The sequence below is a fragment of the Hippocampus guttulatus genome, chromosome 6 (genome assembly GCF_054856545.1).
Source record: "Hippocampus guttulatus isolate MCC_2025c chromosome 6, RoL_Hgut_1.0, whole genome shotgun sequence".
NCBI lineage: Eukaryota > Metazoa > Chordata > Actinopteri > Syngnathiformes > Syngnathidae > Hippocampus > Hippocampus guttulatus.
This window is the reverse complement of record NC_141266.1, coordinates 19,981,559-20,002,196: the sequence shown is the minus strand read 5'-3', so window position 1 is coordinate 20,002,196 and position 20,638 is coordinate 19,981,559. Positions and strand designations below refer to the sequence as shown.

The window sequence follows — 20,638 nt, the reverse complement described above, 5'->3', positions numbered from 1 at the left end:
TTTGCCTAGATGAGCTCTACAAACAGTAAAATGGAGTGCACAAAAAATAGAATCATTGGTAAACAATGGACATCTGCCAAGGTGACAGTCGAAAAGGGCAAGTAGATGGACTTTAACCCTTTCAGGGACAGCGGTTACTACAGTGGACAACTCATCAGAGGTTATCAACGGTGAAGGGAAATAAACCAGTAATTTACAACCATTTTTTAAAAATCTTTAATTTAATCTGTGTTACATGCCTAATCCAGACCACATTAAACCTAACTGCCACTTTTAGGATGGGAGCTCCCCATGTCATGATAATGTCATTTATGCATTTCTGAGACACCTCATAGAAGCTGTGGAACGTCGTCACCCGAGAGTCACATTTGACACGGAGGAGTTTGAACAAAAGTACAGACCACGGTTTCGACTGAGTCACTTCTGGTTTGCGCTGTCCGAACTCCGGCCCACATAATGGGGACGATAAGGCAGCAAAAAATGAGTCACAAGATAGCAATCATAATCTTTTGCATACCGGGCAAGATGAAATCGAAAAGAGTCTCACAGCGTTATCGAAAAGGACTGTGAGAGACAAAAGTCTCTTGAGAATTTGGATGATAGCAAAATTCAATTTTCAGTTCACAACTTTGATTGGTTTAGATTTAAAAAACATTTTTAACAAATTGAATGACTCATTTTAGCACTCAAAAGATGTTTTTTACTTTGACATCTGCGTTTTTTTTCCTTGTTACAAACGGTAACTTCTTGCAAAAGTCAACTGGACTCCGTGGTTAAACTTTTTTTCTTGTCTGAAATAGGTCAAAAATAAATTGGTATAAATTATGCTGTGTCAAAGTGTCACAACACCATCGAAGTCTCGCAAGCTTGTCAGTCTCGCGGGCTACGTCTCACAAGGACACAAACTATCACAAAATGAAGTCTTGGCAAAATGAACTTGCAAACTGTGTTGTCTTCACAACAGATGTTTTGGACAAAGTCTCGAAAAATTCCACTTTGCCGGATTTTTGTTGAAGCTTCACGAAACATGCCGAATTACCTGAAGCGCATCAAAAAAAAAATCCGGCGATACGTTTGTTTTTACGAGCTTGGCAAGAGTCTTACGAGACGCGTTAAAGACGCCTCACGAATTACAAGACCATTGAAGACTCACAAAATATATCTCACGAGGTTATGTTGAAGTCTCACGACCTATGTCGAAGTAACAAGTCTGCTTTTATGTTGTGTCAATCAGCCCAGCGAAACTCATTCAGTGCAGGCCATTTTTAGACTGTTTTTACACGAATGCTTGGGAAAGAAATGATAAATGAGTAGCTGGGATTGAATGTGCAGAGTCTGAAAAGACACATAAATATGGCTTTGGAAGTGAATTAGAAAGCTGCTGGAATTATGATGCCAAGGGCGAAGCTGAACTTGAGAACACATATGTAAATGAATCGAGGTCGCTGCCAGATCTTCAAATCCACATCAGCCCCCTCCCCGCCAAAGATGCTGCAATGCGCCTCCATTTTTGCTCCTGAATGACGCAAGCATTCCTGCCATGTTGCCTACTAAAGACCTCCTTTTCCCTCCCACCATAATTCCCCTGCAAGAAGCAGACTGCTGCTGGCGTAACCAAGGCCGTAGATTTCACTGATCGTCACCGAGGAGACAACAGACTTCCTACTCCTCTTGAGAAACGTGTTTTGCGTTGCCACCCGGGACAACCGTGAGGATCTGAACAAACATGGGAGGAGTCGATGTTCCCGGGCGGACATATTGTCACGTACCACGAAGCCGTTATATAATTCTGACGGATGTGGGGTGCGGACAGGGGGAGGGATCTTGTTTCTAAGAAACTGTGTTGCGGTGCGATAAAGGGGAAGTAGAGCGGAAGTGGCGCGAGGGTGACAAAAACGAAACTTCTGCATTTACAGAAATTCCCTAAACAGAAAGACAGCATGAACAAAAACATTTCGTGTTACTTTTTTTATTAACTAATAACCCTACACATTCTCCTGGTTTACACGTGGGCCCGTGCCAGCGCCCTTGCCGACGACCCCATCGACTGCAGGCCTTTGTTTCTGTGACGCATTTTGAACTCAGTCCTTGAAAAGCTTTTCACATGAGACTCAAAGGGTCCAGGGCGCAGTACTTCCCAACGTTCTGCAGTGCTTCGGTTCCTGGCGCTGATCTGACTTGAGAGGAAGCACCGAACGGCACCAATGCAAATGTTCTGCGCTCCACTCACAAAGCTGTATTGTTCCGGAATCAGACTAATGGAAATGAGCTTCACCGTCACTATGCTGTGCATGGAAGATGTGGCTGGCGCTTCCTGCTACGAATTATCACGACTCCACCAGTGCGGGGAAATGTCCGCAACCCGTCAACTTAATCACAAAAAAAAAGCGCAAAATCAGGGTGAATCTTTTACAAAGTTGCATAGAAACATATTTTAGATCTAATAGAAAAAATAAATTTCTTTGAAAATTAAATAATTGCTAATCACTGGATGAAGTCAACCCGTGAAAAGTAGACATGTCTGCACAAACGCTTAAGCCATAGGTAGGAACGCCCAACTGCCATAAACAGTGACTTTGCCTTAATTTCCATCTTTTAAAGTCCGAGGGGAACGTGGATGATGCTTGTCCGGATCAGCATCAATGTTGGTTCAAATATTGTCTTTAAAGAGTCCGACAAATTCACCTGATCAACAGGGCCAATGTGGCGCCAATGCCAGCCACTCCAGCAAAGGCCATTAATGTGTTCCTCATTGTAGACTCAGGATCCACTTCCCGAAAGAATTGTACAAAGCCATCCTAGGGGGGGAATAAATACATCAAAGGGATGATTAGTTGTGGGGTGTGGAGGCTGCTTGACACGTAGACTTCGCTATGTTACACAATCACTTTACAGTCAGCCATGACTCACTGACTTACCCAAGACTTGTTTTTCACCAGCCAGTTGCGCTGGTGCGACAGCAGATACGATGAGATCTCGTCGGCCACCGGCTCCACACAGTGGGCCCGGCCCTTTTCTTTCAGGTGCTGGGACACAATGGCCCCAAAGGCCACCAAGCTGGCCACGCGCCCCCAGTTGGTTGTCCCATCCGAAAACAGGCTCTTGGCCACTTCACTGACGAAGCTCACGTTGTCCCCTCGGTCATCCAGAGACAATTTGTTGATGATACCTAAAGGAAATATGGAGGTGCCATTAACTCATGTGCACTCTTCTGAATGTTCATATTTCATTGTACTTTTTGCTGCTCACTTTTAATGTTATCATCTTGTGTCAAGAATGTCTTTCAAGAACATTAAAGAGTATTGGCCGATGATACCTGTGAGTAACTAAGTCCTAGTCAATCAAACTGTTCTTTTAATGTCATAATTATTTGAAGAAGCATGCCCACTCTTCTCATTGTTAACTTTCCCACTGTACATTTTGTTCCTCACTTGCCATCTTCCGTCTGGCAAGTTGTCCACTAGGCTCGGGATATTAAATATCATGTGCTGGTTATGATACCTTGAGTAAATAAAAGGCCCAGTTAAAAAAAAAGCATAGTACCCGTGACTTTACTCGTTGCCTTACTTTTTTTTTTTTTGCTTTCAAATTACAGCCACTGGCTTGAGGTTACACCCAAAAGCCTCAGAAGAACATCTAAAAGTTTGTCGACAGCACCTTTGATAAATACATGGCCTAGTTTACAAAAGTGTTCTTTTCATAATCACATTCGTTTCCGGAAACGTGCTTTCTTTCTTTCTGGACTTTGCTGCTACGAAATCTCATTTGTTAAAACGTGCTGCGATATAGTACGTGTGATAGTCGTTGCCTGTGAATTATATACATTTTTTTCAATACACCTGTAAAATTATTGACGAGTGCTAACCTTTGGAACAATATGTTCAAGTACTAACTAAGCACGTAGACGTTTCCTGGTTGTGAGTGTAAAAGATGGCCGCCGAGCAAATAGCTCACGTCACGAAAGAAAATGAGGAAAAGAAAGCCATTCACCATTGTACTTGTACTTGTGCTTTTCCAAAACCTTTTCCACGACTCTTTTCATGGTCGAATGTGCCTTGCTTTCGTTCCAGCTAGCAGTCGACAGGCCGGTAAAGTCTGTGAGAAAACGTTTAATGAGGCCCTTGGTCTCGGCGTCCACCACGTCGTTGCGGCCGTAGCCGACGAGCGAGTCCTGGGAGTCGGGGGTACTCGGTGGTGAGTCGTCGCTGCTTTCCACGTCGAAGTCGTCGTTGCTGTTGTTGCGGTGGTTCATGGTGGCTAGTCCGCCCTTGCATATAATTTCCAAGGGTCGCGGCTTGTTGCCGTTAACGGCGCCCAATGTCGCCACAGCCCGATGAAGCTGAGACGGCGATGTGGAGGCGACGGGGGGAGAGTTGCATTGCAATGAGCCTTCCGCGACTCCATTTTGTGGGAGCATGGGGCAGCCTTGAGGCGTCAGAACGTGGCTTGTGGTCTGCACCATACTCATCTTGAAGGTTGCTTTTTCTTCTTGTATTTTCAAAGAAAGTGCGGTGAAAAAAAAGTACGCAAGTTGTACAAAAGCTAATCTTGACTCCAATTAATCTCCCATAACTGCCTCGACGTTGGAAGGCGAAAACTGCTGCTGCTGGTGTGGGTATATATAGTACACAGAGTACGTCATTGCGTGACGCCGATGACGCGGATTTATCCGCCCACTTCCTCTATGAAGTATTTTATCAACGCTTTTAAAAAAAAGAACATTTTATCAACTATTTGGAAAAAAAATCAACCACATTTACGTGATGATTATTTTTTTTCATTTTTTAATCTAGGCTTCCTTTTTTTAAAAAACTCATTCTAAACCCTCAGAGGTAAAAATGTGAACATGTTACACTGGGGATTTAGATCAGGGGATGTCGTTCATATTTGTCACCCCTAAAGGCCTTTTTGGGATTAGAGGCTATAATGAATAAATTTGACTTGACTATTTGTTTAAATATTTGTTTAAATATAGGCTATGTTAGGAATTTCAAAAACTACTGTCAAACCCAGTGCAATCAATCTTTTTTTCGCTCCATTTTGGCAATCTGCTTTGTACATTGCATTTTACACTGGACTTTACAGCCAGTATAGCTGTGAGACCAATAAGGTTTTCTTCTATGATACATTTTTACCAATTCCATTGCCCCGTACTTGTTTCATGTGCCGTGAATCCTTTTTTTCTTAATCAATGTTCCAGAGGGAGACATAACTGTGTCACAACGCAGGATTTTGTCAAGACAACGTGACTCACTGAAGTTTCAAGACGTTCTGTTCTCTAGTTCCAAATAAAAACATTCCATTCATTTTTGCCAACTTTGTGGTTAGTGAGTCAGAGACAAACACATTGGAAATGAAATTTTGCCTCCCTCGAGTGGTTGATGGTGGTAAGTTCTACTTGGATGAAGTCTGCATTTAAGTCCTTTTCGTTGATACCGAAAAAAATGAGAAATTATGAACATTGGTTGAACGCATTCAAATCATGCTTCACCTCTATCCACATTTTTAAATTAATGCACAGCAAATCCAACAGGTTCTTTTTTGCCAGTGTATATTTTTGCTAATCTAACCTCTGCTTTAACGTGGTTTCCAGTTTAACTGTAGCAGTTAATACAATGACAATAATGCCACTCATACTACTAACACTGCTATTAACTGTAGCACAGACATGTCCAGCTCCGGGCCTGGAGGGCCACTGTCCTGCCTGTTTTCCAGCTCTCGCGCCTGCAACACACCTGATTCAGATGATCAGCTCATCAACCAGCTCTGGAGCAGCATTAGAACAATCCTGATGATGTGAATCAGGTGTGTTGCTCCTGGGAGAGCTGGAAAACAGGCAGTACAGCGGCCCTCCAAGACCGACTTTGGACACCCCTGCTGTAGCATCATTATTACGACAAAACCAGGGGTGGGCAAACGTTTGATTTCTAAAATGGACGATGGACCAGGTGATGACAATATACGACAAATAAAAACAACAAAACAGTTAAATATCTCAAAATCCATCCATCCATCCATCCATTTTCCGAACCGCTTGATCCTCACTAGGGTCGCGGGGGGTGCTGGAGCCTATCCCAGCCATCTCCGGGCAGTAGGCGGGGGACACCCTGAATCAGTTGCCAGCCAATCGCAGGGCACACAGAGACGAACAACCATCCACGCCCACACTCACACCTAGGGACAATTTAGAGCGTCCAATCAGCCTGACATGCATGTCTTTGGAATGTGGGAGGAAACCGGAGCACCTGGAGAAAACCCACGCAGGCCTGGGGAGAACATGCAAACTCCACACAGGGAGGCCGGAGCTGGAATCGAACCCGGTACCTCTGCACTGTGAAGCCGACGTGCTAACCACTGGACTACCGGGCCACCCATATCTCAAAATGTTCATTATAATTATATAAAACAATCAATATTGTTCATATTTTAATCAAACAAAATCATTATTTGTAACCAATATTTTGTTTTATATAAACGTACTTATTTTGATAATATATGTACCACTTTGGCTAAACTGTATAAGTAGAGCCGCAAAGCACGACACTGCCACTACCTGTTGTATTTTGTTCTTTGTGTGTGCATGAACATTTGCCATTACGTGCGCACTTAAGTTCAATGTTTTAGCCACAATTGCGAAATATTTGTGCAAACGCAACACTGCTTACAACTAAAAGAACACGTTAACTACACTGAAGATAGCAGCATCAGGCTTTTGTGCTTCAGCTTTGTCAAGGTGAAGAGAATTCCGAACAGTTTCAAATATCAATGTTGGCACCAAACTTTCATATCCTCGAAATCCCAGAAGAAATGTCAGGAAAATCCCACATTTCGGGGTTAAATGGGCATTTGAAACAGTAGCAAGTGCGTCCTAACTCCTCTTTCACGAGTCTGAATGCCATTGGTTCATTCTGAACACACAATCACATTCCCGGTTGTAAATAGGGCGTGAACTCCATCATCCATCCACTTTCCGATCCGCTTTATCCTCACAAGAGTCGCGGGGGCTGCTCGCAATGGAGAAATTCCCGATTCACAGCAGCAAAATTATGAAAGGAAGAAGTAGTTATGTCCACTACACGTAGTTTTATGTTGTATAAACAAGCCTAAAAACGAAATAATGCATGTTCATGGGTGGATTAGTCTCACTGTGTGATAATGGATGTGATTCTTCATCTGTAATTAGCAACATAGACTAAATAAAACGGAATTGGCTGGCTCTGTCAGTGAAGAAAAATAAAATGACACTTGATTCATGTAAAATTTTATTTCAAATACTGGCAAAAAACAAAAAACTTTCTCCGTGACGATCCACAGAAGATCAACATTCCAAGCACATTGTGAAGTCCTTATTCCCGTGTTTCCCACGCGTTCTCCTGTCATGTAAACTTTTTTTTTTTTCTCGGAATATATTTGTCCTTGAAGCATGGAGGCCTCTGGTTTCCCTGCAGTGATGCCAAGCCAGGGTGATTTTTTGTTTGTTTGTTTGATATATTTTTGTATACACTTGTGATAGGAGAAGAGAACACAACAAGAACGGAAATCAAGGAGATGCTCGTTCATGATCATATTTACATTCGGGTACATGAGAACTACCCCGTCTGAAACAAGCCCGTCACAACTCCCATCGTGATCGCTTATCACCCTCAATTTCTCTCCAACACAAGCAACAGCGTGATGTTTAGCTGGCGTTCAGTAACGTCAAGACAAATTCCACACATTTTGGCCTGTGTCACGGCACAGAGAGAAGACGCTGCCACCAGCAGCATTTAGACAAGATACAGACGCACTAGTGCCGCCCCTTCAAACACTTGAGGTGCCAGTGAGTCACACACACACACACACACACACACACACACACACACACACACACACACACACACACACACACACACACACAATCACACGAGTCTATTTACAATGCATTCACATGCATGTGCACCACCAATCGAGAAACTAGTAGGCTGACAAAGTTTGGAAAGCCGTTTGGGCATTTGGTTGATAGCCTTGATGGAACATCTGACTTTTTTTTTCCTTTGCACTACAAGGACTTGTTTTGTACTGAGGCAAAACTGTACTCGTTGGTCACTGCGTGCAACTGGAACTACGAGTGACATTATTTAATTCTACTAGTTAACCGATTAACAGCCATTGACGTTTTTTATTCGTCAACTAAATATCGACCGTCGGCTGCCAATGACTGTGTGTGTGTGTGGTCAAGTATATATAGTAACCAAGTACATTTTTCAACAGGAAGGCATTAAAAAGGAGCTCCCTTAAGCTTGTTTGTTAAATTTAAGTTTGTAAACCACGGTAATGACACAACTCTGTTGATTTTTTTGACAATTGTCTTGTTTTGATTTGAAATCAGCACAGCTTTTGAGTTGAAGATAAAGATTACGGGGTTAATCTCGGTTTGTCATGGCAATGACAAAGTCAAACAAGTATAGTCATTCTACTCATACATGAAATTGTCTTACTAGAGAGCAGAGTGCACTAGTGTGTGGACCTCAAGGTGAATACCAAGGATGTGACTTAACTGCGCAAACAGCTTTCCAAATTCAATGCGGCTCGCATGCACTTCATGGCCAACAGTGCAAATGTTCCCTGAAAGGCTCGTCCTCAACGTCATGCACTTTAAATTCAAACTTTGTCAGGACTGCAGAGCGGCTTCACATGCTCGGGGAGTCTACGATGCGTCACGACACGTCAATGTGCTCTGCTGAGAATAGGCGTGGGTGTGTGTTGAGCGAACCCCTGCGGGAAAGCCGCAGCCTACTTTCATGAAGCAAAGGTGGACTTGCTGCCTATCAGGTTGCGGACACCCCAGCGATTATGGAAAGCAGTTGGAACTTTTATTCGGCATCCTCGAAATCCAAATTTCAAGTCCACGTACGAGTCTGCTCTTTGACCTGTTCTAAAAAATGTCTCACCGGTGATGGGACATTGTGATTTCCAAAGACTGTTGTAAAAATGCTCATTTAAAATACTCAAGTTTATTTCCTTGTGAAATAATTGTTGATCATTCTTTTGTGAAATCATTCACACGATCAATCTTCCTTGATATCCAGCTTTGCGCCCATGCACTAGTATGCACTTTGTCTTCACGAGTAAGTCTGTGTCTAAGTAGCGGCGTTCTGAATAACTGCATTACATTTCTTGAAAACTGGTCGAACAACTACATGTTACGACTAAGGCAAAACTACTGGTGGCCATTTTGGTTCTACTAGTAGGGCCCAGGTGGCTACTAGTGCATGACACATGCCTGCCTGCTAGTAGGGTCAATCAGTGTTACTAGTAGGGTTGTACATCTCTCCAATAAAAGACGACTCAATACGTATCTTGATACAAGAGGCACGTTACGATTCGAGAATGCTACATTTTGAAGCCGAACGATTCAATGTGGTTCGATTCAATGGGATTACGATTTACATCGATTATGGTATGGCTGTTGCTTTTGGGATAGCTCTCCAACGCCCCTCTTATGAAAGTTCATTCAATTCAGAGAAACAACAAACCATCAGCAACATCAAACCGATTCATACCTGCCGTGCATCCTTCATAAAAGATGATTCGATGATGCACCTCGAAATATGGGGTGCGACACATTTTGAAATATACCGTCCGTGAATCGGAGCAATTCGATTTGGTCAAATCCAAAATTGATTTTCCCTATCAAATTGGCTTTTGTTACTTCCCCAGGTATACAACTAAAGCGTACTATTATGTGCACGAATCAGTGAAAATCGCAATCGTAGTGGAACCCCCCCACCCCCCCAAAGTTGTTCTTTCAATGCGCTGACGTCTTACTAGTGACGATAAAGAGTACATGGACCTTAAGCTGGATATCAAGGACATTGAATAAATGTTCAACTGGCTTTCCACATCAAATGGAACTTTATTTGTAGAAACATGAACAAATTTGTTTACTGGAGCCGAATATTAATATTTCATGTTGTGTTATTTCAAGCCAACGAAACTGAAGCAGCACGCATTCCGTCAGCTGCTGCTATAATGTGACTTAACACTTCATTTTTAGGTTGGTGTGCTTTTTAAGGACGAGTCTCCCGCAGAGAAAGTTTGTCAGAATGGATGTTAAAAACAAACAAACAAGCAAAACATTCACACTGTTGCTGCCACTCTGAAGCTTGATTTCCTGCTCAAAGCACAAAACTGAACTGCACAAAGGGCATGCCTGTGTGAGCACGACTGAGAGGAGCATGCGGCCAGTGCAGCGGTGATTGCCGGCCAAAACAGAAGTCAGATAAAGTTCAGCGACTGAATTGCGCTGTGGATTGTCCCGACAGCGAAGAAAAACAAAAAAATAACGAAGAAGGTGGTACCCTCTCCCGTTAGGATTTCCTGTCGGATACAATCATGCAGCGTGTTTTTGTCGAGTGTACAATTAAAGCAACGTCAACTCCCATCGCACCTGCGGAAATTTGGTATACGAGCAAGTAGGGGTGTGCGCGCGTTCGAACCCCTAACCGCATCCGGAAGCAGGAAGCTGGATCCCCAGTCTCTGACGCATATCAATCACCAAACTACAAAGTGCACAAAGTCCCCGGCGAAGTCACACACCTGCTGATGGGCAACCATCTTGGAATACGGACAACCAAGACAAGAGGAGGAGCGCAGTGCGGCCGCGCTGTGCTCAGGAGAGGACGGGAGAGGACGCCGTCTCCTTCCGACCCACAAACGAAAGCATCACTCAACAAGTCTGCCCTGGACGTCGCCCGCGGATGACGAGGGAAGATGGGGTGGTGGCGATTGGTGTGACGACATGGGGTGGGGGTGTGGCGGGGTGGCAGCGAAGAGGAATGCGGGTGGGGCAGGGGGTGTTCTCTTGGTGTGATGGCGAAAGGCTAGCCGGCAAGCTTGCTGGTCACCAAGGACGACTTCCTCTGCGGCAGGTCTTGCGGCGTGGGGATGTGGTCGCCGGTCACCAGGTTCTTGTCGGTCCCTGCCACGGGAAGCTGTTTGTTCTTCATCTTGGCCTTGGCCATGTTGTAGTCGCCCGAGTCAAAGTATTTTTGCTGTGCGACGAGAGGGGTCGGCCATGTTAGCGCACCTCATTGTACTCTTGCGAGACCAACGCAGTCGGTTATACGAGTCAAATTATTAGAAACAGCATTTGTACAGCATTGCAGACGACGGGCACGAGCAAGCACATGCTTCTTGGATTTGGATGTACAAATCCAATGGCAATGAAATTGGGATGTTGTGTTGAACATGAATAAAAACAGAACACAATGACTTGCAAACAGGATGTATTGTATTGTAAACCATGTTTCGACTTAATCAAATACACTACAAAGACAAGCCATTTAATGTTCAAATTGATCAGCTTCATTGTTTTGAGCATTTCCGTGATGCCGCAGATGCGTCTTACCCCTTTCTGTAGCCGCTTCATGAGGAAGTCGGAGCCGCCGGGCCGCTGACCAAGACCCGGGTACTTGGCCTTCAGCTTGGCCTCCTCGGCCTTCACCGGGTTGCCGTTCTTCTCCTGGGAGTCCTGTGTGAACAAGTCCACATCCTTATCAATGCACATTTCTGTCAACATGGAGGAAGGAGGGAGAATGTTCACAAAACAGCTGCTCATGTGACAGGGGATCATTGACAGCCATCCTCAGTTTCCAAACATGCACGGAACAGCAGCAATGGACATTCCAGGTTGTTGGAACACCGCCTAAGTACATCCAGACAGTTGTTTTCGATTGTATTTTTTTTTTTTATTATTAGGGGCACGGGTGTGCTGCGGCCAATCCTAGCTGACTTTTGGTGAGAGACGAGGGGGGACACCAGCCGGTCAACATCGGGGCATTCACGCTCCCATTTACAATTGGTACAATTGTGAGTCGTCAATGAAGCAAACATGCACGTTTTTGGAATGTGGGATTAAAAACTCAGAGAAGCACAAAAGAAACGCATCGAATCTCTTATCGATTCTCACTGGGTGACGGAATGAAATTCGATTATGGCATCAATTCATATGTCCATGTACTGTTTGCAATCAGTTTTAATCAGACCGCAATGACTTGATTGACACCAATTTCCAGTGCTTAAGACAAGGCACGCATGGCTTTTGAGTGAACAAAGCGAGCGGTTCAGCAGCTGTCTCACAAGACAAACGAGTCCGATAAGTGCCAGGTGTTGAGTGCCACCAGGACACGCCTAGTGCTTATCAGGAAGAGGTTTTGCTCCATTAATTTGCTACTTCATGTCAAATGAAGCAGATCGACAGTATGTATGGTGTTGCGCTCTTCGAATCCAAATGGATCACGATGCAAAGTGAGAGGAGGAAAAAAAAACTTCTGGACCAAACTGTGCGTGCAAGAGTGCAAATGCACTGTGTGACTGAGTCTTGTTTGTTCAGGGATTGAAAAAAGCAACTCAGGAGGACACCAAAGCTGCAGAAGCGAGTCCATCTGGGATGACGCGGTGGGTGTTGGGTGTGCTGAATCACTTGGATCCATTGTGGGAAACCTACTGGGCGATATATTCTATCATCAAGTAAAGTTAGACAGTACAGCGTTTTTTTTTTTTTTTTCTCCATGTAGGGCAAAAACATGAGAATACACTGATGCTATGACACACTTTATTGGGGGAATTGCTCGTGGACGACACCTGCTTGGAGGCATCGTGCTGGACTATTGTAATTGTTCATCTTCATCATGACTGTTGCTTTGACAACGTATGGTGACAATTGTCAGTTCAGGCTCAATCAGGCAAACCTTTCAGAATCAGGGAACCGTTTTGTCCTACTAGAGGGCAGAAATATCATACAGATGTGGACAAATAGATAACTAGTGACACAATTCTACGAATGAGTTGAATAATCTTACTAATGACGACAAAAGTGCACTAGTATACGGCCCTAAAACTGGATATCAATGATATTATTGTATACTGTACATGTGTACATGCAGTGACCAAAACAAGTCGTCACCAGCATGAATGCCACTATTTATTTTCATTGAGTTGTCAACGTATGGCGAGAGTTGTCCTTTGAGGCTCATGGCGAATGGGGCAAGACGGTCCCAAGTTGTTAATTTCGAAAAATAACTTTTAAGACAACCGGATAGCCTCCAGGAGGACCAATGAGGCCTGAGTAGCCGCGGCTCCGCAGCCAATGACACAAGAGACCAGCCAGTGTCGTTGCCGCAGGAAAACAAACGAGACACTTTTGGAGCACATAAACCAGCGTTTCGTGTCTTGAAATGAGTGCAGTTTGAACAACAAGGAACATTTCATGTGACACCGATGTCACACGAGCTCGTTTGACGTCAGCCTCCCCATGCTAGCCTAGCGCGTTAAGTTAGCCCACTACAGATAAGATAGCAGCCACCAAACCCACCTGTTTTTCGTCCTCGTAGTCCAGCTGAGTGTCCGAGTCCAGGTTCTCCGACGACATTCTGTGAGTGTGGCTGGACGAGCGGGTGATCCGGTGGCCAGAAAAGCCCAAAAGCTTTTAAAATGATAAAAGCGACGGTTTGACGTACCTGTATACAAAATAATCCTCTCTTTCTGAGAGACGACTGCTCCCCAACAAAAATGGCGTGTTCAGAAATGACATCACCGTTCAGGGTGTGTCGTATATGTGAATGACACATACAGTAGCCAATGGCAAAGAAGTATTTGTCCAGACACCCATGTTACGGTTTTTTTGCCCAATCGGCTAGCGACTTTGAATCTGTGGGCGTACGCGTCCGCAACGCAACATCTACACAGTCAAACACTTGACCAAAATACGATTTTAAGGCCAAAAATCGGAGATTCACTTTGGCTTACAAATTGTTTTCCTATTTCCTCAAAGCACCGAATCAAACGTAATGAAGGGACAGTGGGTTTTTAAATGTCATTCATTATCTTGGAGTACCTGAAGAAAGCAACGCCTCCTCTGCTTGGTTGGCTACTTTTTGAATTTGCTACCTGTCAACCAAACGTTTACTGTTGGCTTGTTTTTCGCAAGTTTGCAATTAGCTCAAAGATTCGAAATAATTTTCGACTAAATAAACTTTTTGTCCTGGTAATGTTAATCCTCCAACTGTGATAAATGTTTAGAGTTTATTTTTATTTATTTCATTTACTAAATACACTGGTGTTGAATCATAGTTTCGGAACGATTTGCTGTGATAACTTGCTAGCTCATGTGCTAGCTAATTCATTTGCTAAACCAGCGTAATCAGTTAAATGGTCCTCATTAATCTTTACTTTTCCTTCCAGATTTCTGCTGTCCCGAGGTTCTATTTCACAAATGACATGGCATTTGTACAACAAGTGCGGATATGTAAGGTAAATATAATCCATAAAATTCTTTGATGTTTAACTGCAATGGATGAAAATTATGTAACTCAACCAAATCGGGAATGAATTGTAAATCTGATGCTTTTTCTGTTTGTTTGTTTTGCCTAAACTTCAGTAGTTATGACATTAAATCCACAACACATTATTTAAGGTTAAAGGACGACACAGATTCACTTGCTTTATTCCCACAAGCGGTAACGGAAAGCCCATTCATTCAGGAGCTTTTAACTTATTACAAGTATATACAACGTTTTAAAACCATACTTGGAAGTGTGTGGCTTCACCATCACCACAGAAGAAGATGATGATACCAGGAATTCTAATAGAATTACCAAAATTTCAAGTGTATGCATGCCTGCTTTTGTCTCATTCTGTATAACGCAGCAGAAAAAGGACAGTTATTGTATAATTGTCCTAAAATGTAAATGCACTCTGGTGGTTCTGTGTCAATCAACGAGTTTGCGTCTTTTCCGCAGGACCCTCAACTGTTGCCCAATCGGGTTGTCTCTGAGCTGCAGTCTGTCAGTGTTATCAAAAATCTTCTGGCGATAGGCGTGTCGAGCATCATGTACCTCCGAGGACTTTTTCCAGAAAGAGCCTACGAGAGCAAATATTTTGAAGGTTGGACAATCAGTGGTCTCAGGTCAATAAAGGGTGCTAGGGCGCCCAAAAAGGGTAAATTGGGCCATTAATCATGTAATCATTTCGGTAAAAAGATATTGAAGGAAGTTGTTACCAATGTTAATGATGTTTACATGCTTTAATACTTGATTAGCACCAATAAAACAATGAATATTTCATTAACGCTATATTTTCAGTCCATATCAACAAGTTTCTTCCCACAGATCAGAAAGTGATGATCCTTAGGGAGGAGCGCAGTTGTCCTGGCGCCTGTCAAATTGTTGAATGGTAAACATCTGCATCTTTCTTCCGATACGCAGGAGGCGGGCCAATACCACTACAAAGTGCCCTTGGTGTCCTCATAAAAATCACTCAGTCCACATGAGAATATAGCAGAATAATGAAACGATGGACTCTTATTAAAAGTGGCCAACGTTACACATAAACCAAATTAGTTTAGTTTGTCTATGGTTAAAAGGGAAATTGGCTTTAATCCATACCAATTGTGAAGTAATTGTACCAAAACAATGGGGCAAATTCTCATTGCTGTTATCAATCACCAGTTTCATCAATAATCTACCAATATGTTTACTATTTGGACAGTGACCTCTCCAAGTGGGCTGTGTTCTGAATTTCTCTTGCTCATAACATTTTTTTTCTTGCTTCCTTTCGAAGGATAACTGGATGCTTTGACGCCATTCAAATGAAATATGTAAGACACATTCAACAATGTCTTTAGGTTACTTGTTTGTCATATAATCTTGGCCATCAGTTCACATTTTAACGTCTTGTACCTTACCAAATCTCATATCTTACTCCCTCCAGCTGCGGACTATCATTATGTCTGTAAGTACACTTGTTTTTTGAATTTTGCGTGTGTGAATTTTTGAGTGTATTATTAAACTAATTCAAGGCAGATGTTTGGATTAAATAGTCTTTCCCATCAGAATTAATGTCAGTAACAATTTTGAATCAACTTCTGGCACTATTGCAGGTCTCCACTGACCCCGACGACCCACAGGTAAATGCGCTTTCATTGTGATGAAACACCAGACAAATCCTGACCACTTAACAGGATGACTGAGCATCTCTCATTTCTTCACTTTCAGAAAGTGACAGAGTTTTATCAATTCAGGATTCACTACAACACAGAAGGGGCACAGATGAACTTTGGGAGGAGGTTGGGTTTTTCTTCCCACCTTTTCCACCCAACACTTTTTTTGAAGAGCAACTTGACATAAAAACACAGGCGATGAGCTCACCTGTTGACTGTTTGCTCCTTCTAGCTCTCCTTCCATCAGCACCCCAAATGAGGATTTTGCTATTGCGGTTGGCAGCACAAAGAAGGCTAGCATCTTGTTAGTGAGGAAGCTCTACATCCTAATGCAGAACCTTGGCCCTCTGCCCAACAAAATCTTCCTCAACATGACGCTGACCTACTACGATGAAGGTAAACTGCTTCAGGGAGGAGATTTTTATGCCAAAAGTTATGACGATATCTACGTCATATCGATATCTACGGTTTGCAAGCACAAACCGTTTGTTTTGGCAGATGGTGAACAATTATTGAAAAAAAATGCTTCCGGAATTTAAATGAAATTATTCGGGACCGACCGTTACGTGGCTGAGTATTTAAATGGGCCGATTATGGCCCTTCACACATCAACGAAAAAAAATCAACCAAATTGCTGTTTGTCCATAGTTTTTCCCTTTTTGTACTGTAACTATTTACAGCAATTGTGTACAAGTGACGCTAATCTCATAATTTTTTTAGTCAGAAATCAGTAACATTACCTTGCATCCATAAAAACCATTGATAGAATAAAATTAGGTAATTACGCAACGCTTTTGTTTTAAACTCTGATTCAAAAGCTGTGTGCTCATCTCATCGTCCTCAGTCACTCCGCACAACTACCAGCCACCGGGCTTCAAGGAGGCTGATGGCGACATACTAGTGTTTGAGCGCGAGCCGGTTAGTCTGACCCTGGGAGAGGTGTTCACGCCCTTCCACTCGCTCAAGGTGGACATGGCCACCGAAAGACACAGGCTGGAGCCGGTGAGTGTTTCGAACCAGGCCGTCACTTCACACGCCGCCGTGAACGACAGTAATAGCTGGCGCTTCCTGTGTCCACAGGTGGAGGAGGGCACTGGAAGGAGAAATAGATGGTTTCTTCGGGTCAAACGTGACGGGAGCCTATCACAGGTGAGCTTTTACGTGCACACTCTCTCAGGCTCACCCCACACTCTCTAGCAGAAGTGGCAAATGCGGGTCCATAAAGTAACAAACCTGCCGCAGTTTGAATTCAATTTGTCCGCCCCTTGAGATGGATAAAAACGGGTGGATTTTACATGGGTTGCAATATGGGCGGCCCAGTGATCCAGTGGTTAGCGCGTCAATCTCACAGTGCAGAGGTACCGGGTTCGATTGCAGCTCCTGTGTGAAGTTTGCATGTTCTCCCCGTGCCTGCGTGGGTTTTCTCCGGGTACTCCGGTTTTCTCCCACATTCAAAACAACATGCATGGCAGCCTGATTGAACGCTCAAAATTGTCCCTAGGTGTGAGTGTGAGCGCGGATGGTTGTTCGCCTTTGTGTGCCCAGTGATTGCCTGGCAACCAGTTCAGGGTGTCCCCCGCCTACTGCCCGAAGCCTACTGGGGTAGGCTCCAGCATGCCCCGCGACTCCTGTGAGGATAGAGTGGATCAGAAAATGGATGGATGGACAAATGCAATATTAATCAGGACCCAGTGTGTAGTCGGGTGTGGGTGCATAGAACATAATATTGCAAAGAACCTTTTTGACTTGACTTCCGCCTTAAAAATCCCCCTCTTATATTTGCTAATAACCTGTAGAGGTCTGAGATTGAAGATGTGGATGACACGTCCCAAAATAACTGCACGGACAACAAAGGTACGGTCCTGATTGTTCTTATCATTAATTAGGTTCAAACCAGTGGGTGGTGTGAACGCCCTTCTGCTTATTATTACTGTACTGTTATTGTAATTTCTATTATTTTAATAGTTCTGATGAATGCATGTCCTTTTGGGGGGCCTCAATATGCCTAAAAACACACCAGTTTTTGCAAATGTCAAAATTGATCCAAATTACAAAATAAGATGCAAGGTTCAGGGTTTTTTTTCCTTTCATCAGCACAAGAGATTGATCTGAGCTCCCATGAGAAGATGGGCAAAACGGTGAGTGTGACATTTCCACTGCATACGCTGTTGTTCAAGAAAGAATGACAAGAAATATATCATTAAGCCCCTCCAAGGGAGTGATGCAAATCTCAAACTTCCATACCAGTCGTATTCAATTTCTTTGGCTATGAATCTTATGTTAACATGACAATTAATCGAATAGTTGTTTAAAAAAAAAAATCAGGAAAGAAAATGAAACTAATATAACAAACTGTGGTGGGGGACAAAGAGAAAAGAGTGATACAACGCAAACATACTACAGTATTTAAAAAGTACTTAAAATGTTTCAATGAAAAGCAGCAACGATGATGCACGCTTGGAACGATAGCTTGAACAGATGCAAGAAGAATTCAAAAGTGGTGAGAGGAAGAAGTGTTCTTCTCAGATGGAGGCTGTTGTGCTGAAGAGGCCATCCGACATGGAGGTGTCCACTATGACCACCAGGAGCGGACGCATCATACAACATTCTACGGTTCGTCTATCTCCTCGCATTCTCCCATTTGCGCGATTGGCGCTTCGTCTCACGAAAGAATTTCAAGTCAGTGTTGATAAGAGAAGTGTTTTTGCATTACCGTAAAGCATAACGTTTTGTGTGTAAGAATTAAAGCAGAAGGCCACGACGCTTTCTGTGGAAGAATTAGAACGAGAGGCTTTGAACATCAGTTGCGTAGATTGAAAATAGAAGGACACATCTTTGTCAGGCTGAAAACAAAATTCCACTCTTTTGTGTCTAAAGAATTAAAGACGATTGTGTGGAAGGCGATTATTTTTTGTATAAAAAAAATTTAAGCTGAAGGCCAGGACGGGGGCAGTTTCTTCTGATTACCCAAGCTGTTATTAAGACTGTCAATTAAGATTTTGATGAGTACAAGATCTTTTGGAAAGTAATCGATAGTGATCCTAACACCGTGTTTATGTCAGCAACAGACAAAACGAACAATGAACACGAGGAGGCAAGCTGCCGCGAAGAACTATACGGTGAGAAGAACCCATTCTTAACAGTATGAAAATGTGCCTTAACGTTCCGTGGATGTCAAGGGTGTCCAAACTCGGCCCTCAAAGGGCCGCCGTCCTGCCTGTTTTCTCTCCTCTCCTGGCTGCAGCACACTTGATTCAAATGATCAGGATCGTTCTACTGCTGCTTCAGAACTGGCTGGTGAGTTGATGATTTGAATCAGGTGTGTCGCAGCCGGGAGAGATGGGGGGGGGGGGGCCCTACAGGCCCCGCAGATGGACATGCCTGGTGTATGTTGAATAAAAACGTGGAAAATCAAGCAGCTTTTTGCAGCAAGATCATGACGAGCGCTCACCATTGCGAGGGCGTGCGCATGAAAACCTCTGCCATGTTACGAATGAGTCAGCAGTCCTCGCGCTCTGCCGAGTGGGATGCAAGCTCACTTTTTTTCCCCCCCAAACGTTCTCTCGTCAGGTTTGTCGTTACGACATCCCCAGCAGTCAGGAGACGACAGTTCTGAAGAAACGCAAGTTCAGCGAGTCCAAAGAGAACCCGTGAGCCACCACACACTACACACCACACACACATAGACACACGCACTTGCCTCCTTTTAAGGTTTGTCAATGGTCACCTGGGAGGTTCTTTAAAATACCGCATGAAAACGTCATTGTTTCAACAGCACATTGTTCGAAGTTCGAAGAGTTTGTTTTCTAGTTTAATCTTGTTGGAATAGTGTGCAATCTCCCTTTTGTTGTTGTACCATTTTTAATGTTGACCAAACAAGTTTGACTTGTGCAGCTTAAGACTGGAGGCTGTAATAAAAGACACAAGTGGAAAGGGTTTTTACTGACTATATATTTACTTCCTTGTATGAAGTCCAAGCTCAGAGATGGGCAACTTAAATGCTGGCCATTGTTTTTCATCAGTGGTACTCTTGAGGCCGCATTTGACCACGCATTTTAAATTTGGACGCGATGCGTGCGTATGTGCAAAATATGTATTAAACTGCATGTTTTAATAATACATTTCTCAATGCATGAATTAAAGGTCTACTATCGCAAACTAGCAAAAAAGGGCTTTGAAGCAAAAATCAAAATAACCACATGCTGTGATTTATTTTTTCCAGTGCAAAGGGCTATCTTGCATCAAGGATGGCACAAAACCGCTGTACAGCAAAGCAACATTAAGTGCAAGAATTCATTTTGTGCATTTTTCTCTCTCGCAAAAATCAACTCGCAAAATGTTATTATGGACGTACTTTGTTTATTTATCGCCATAATTCAGTACCATATCATTGTTCATCTTGAAATGATTTTCAAGTATGTCAAAACAAAGCTATGATTTCACTAATCAGGGTCTTTAAAATTGCAAATCTGACTCTGGTAGGTTAAAAAAAAATCTGATTTTATTTTAAGCTCTTACACATGGTTGTGTTTTAATGTACATTTTGATGGATCACTGTACTTTATCATTGTTGTTTTGCTTTACTGCACGTCTACACTGAACGAGTCTTCATTTTTTTATGAGCGTTTTTTCAGCGTGTACGGGGAAGCCGTAACAATC

The 20,638-nt window shown here is 43.2% G+C and overlaps 3 protein-coding genes across 5 annotated transcripts; 1 reads left to right on the top strand and 2 right to left on the bottom strand.

Annotated features, from left to right (window-relative positions):
* Nucleotides 1-1,953: 1,953 nt before the first annotated feature.
* mcl1b (MCL1 apoptosis regulator, BCL2 family member b) lies at nucleotides 1,954-4,596 on the bottom strand. Of its 2 annotated transcripts, XM_086112985.1 has the most exons (4): nucleotides 3,991-4,596; nucleotides 2,919-3,169; nucleotides 2,686-2,798; nucleotides 1,954-2,369 (listed from the first exon to the last, which is right to left on the bottom strand). In XM_086112985.1, exons 1-4 carry the CDS (start codon nucleotides 4,466-4,468, stop codon nucleotides 2,366-2,368), a joined length of 846 nt encoding a protein of 281 aa, XP_085969111.1. In that variant the 5' UTR covers nucleotides 4,469-4,596; the 3' UTR covers nucleotides 1,954-2,365. The 2 variants fall into 2 exon arrangements, with proteins under 2 accessions (XP_085969111.1, XP_085969110.1); XM_086112984.1 differs by having other exon boundaries at nucleotides 1,954-2,798.
* A 2,653-nt stretch (nucleotides 4,597-7,249) lies between these two features.
* On the bottom strand, nucleotides 7,250-13,572 carry ensab (endosulfine alpha b). The gene is made up of 3 exons (XM_086113851.1): nucleotides 13,355-13,572; nucleotides 11,390-11,512; nucleotides 7,250-11,033 (listed from the first exon to the last, which is right to left on the bottom strand). The coding sequence occupies exons 1-3, from the start codon at nucleotides 13,409-13,411 to the stop codon at nucleotides 10,863-10,865; spliced, it is 351 nt and encodes a 116-aa protein (XP_085969977.1). The 5' UTR covers nucleotides 13,412-13,572; the 3' UTR covers nucleotides 7,250-10,862.
* Nucleotides 13,573-13,767: 195 nt separating this feature from the next.
* On the top strand, nucleotides 13,768-19,863 carry hormad1 (HORMA domain containing 1). Of its 2 annotated transcripts, XM_086113781.1 has the most exons (15): nucleotides 14,068-14,292; nucleotides 14,781-14,925; nucleotides 15,150-15,213; nucleotides 15,601-15,637; nucleotides 15,751-15,771; nucleotides 15,920-15,946; nucleotides 16,035-16,105; nucleotides 16,212-16,375; nucleotides 16,824-16,981; nucleotides 17,060-17,128; nucleotides 17,776-17,833; nucleotides 18,074-18,117; nucleotides 18,506-18,592; nucleotides 19,042-19,098; nucleotides 19,550-19,863. In XM_086113781.1, exons 1-15 carry the CDS (start codon nucleotides 14,191-14,193, stop codon nucleotides 19,631-19,633), a joined length of 1,188 nt encoding a protein of 395 aa, XP_085969907.1. In that variant the 5' UTR covers nucleotides 14,068-14,190; the 3' UTR covers nucleotides 19,634-19,863. The 2 variants fall into 2 exon arrangements, with proteins under 2 accessions (XP_085969906.1, XP_085969907.1); XM_086113780.1 differs by lacking the exons at nucleotides 19,042-19,098; nucleotides 19,550-19,863 and adding an exon at nucleotides 13,768-13,904 and having other exon boundaries at nucleotides 14,224-14,292; nucleotides 18,506-18,868.
* Nucleotides 19,864-20,638: the final 775 nt, after the last annotated feature.

What these genes read in the sequence shown, in the direction of transcription:
- mcl1b (XM_086112984.1), bottom strand. Translation starts at nt 4,468, where the DNA reads ATGAGTATGGTGCAGACCACAAGCCACGTTCTGACGCCTCAAGGCTGC. An exon ending in GCACAAGTACAAGTACAATG is followed by an intron (nt 3,170 to 3,990) that starts GTGAATGGCTTT and finishes TATTTCCTTTAG; the next exon opens with GTATCATCAACAAATTGTCT. An exon ending in TGGTGAAAAACAAGTCTTGG is followed by an intron (nt 2,799 to 2,918) that starts GTAAGTCAGTGA and finishes TTCCCCCCCTAG; the next exon opens with GATGGCTTTGTACAATTCTT.
- ensab (XM_086113851.1), bottom strand. Translation starts at nt 13,411, where the DNA reads ATGTCGTCGGAGAACCTGGACTCGGACACTCAGCTGGACTACGAGGAC. An exon ending in ACTACGAGGACGAAAAACAG is followed by an intron (nt 11,513 to 13,354) that starts GTGGGTTTGGTG and finishes TTGTTCACACAG; the next exon opens with GACTCCCAGGAGAAGAACGG. An exon ending in TGAAGCGGCTACAGAAAGGG is followed by an intron (nt 11,034 to 11,389) that starts GTAAGACGCATC and finishes CTCGTCGCACAG; the next exon opens with CAAAAATACTTTGACTCGGG.
- hormad1 (XM_086113781.1), top strand. Translation starts at nt 14,191, where the DNA reads ATGGTCCTCATTAATCTTTACTTTTCCTTCCAGATTTCTGCTGTCCCG. An exon ending in CTGACCCCGACGACCCACAG is followed by an intron (nt 15,947 to 16,034) that starts GTAAATGCGCTT and finishes CTTCACTTTCAG; the next exon opens with AAAGTGACAGAGTTTTATCA. An exon ending in TAACTGCACGGACAACAAAG is followed by an intron (nt 17,834 to 18,073) that starts GTACGGTCCTGA and finishes TCCTTTCATCAG; the next exon opens with CACAAGAGATTGATCTGAGC.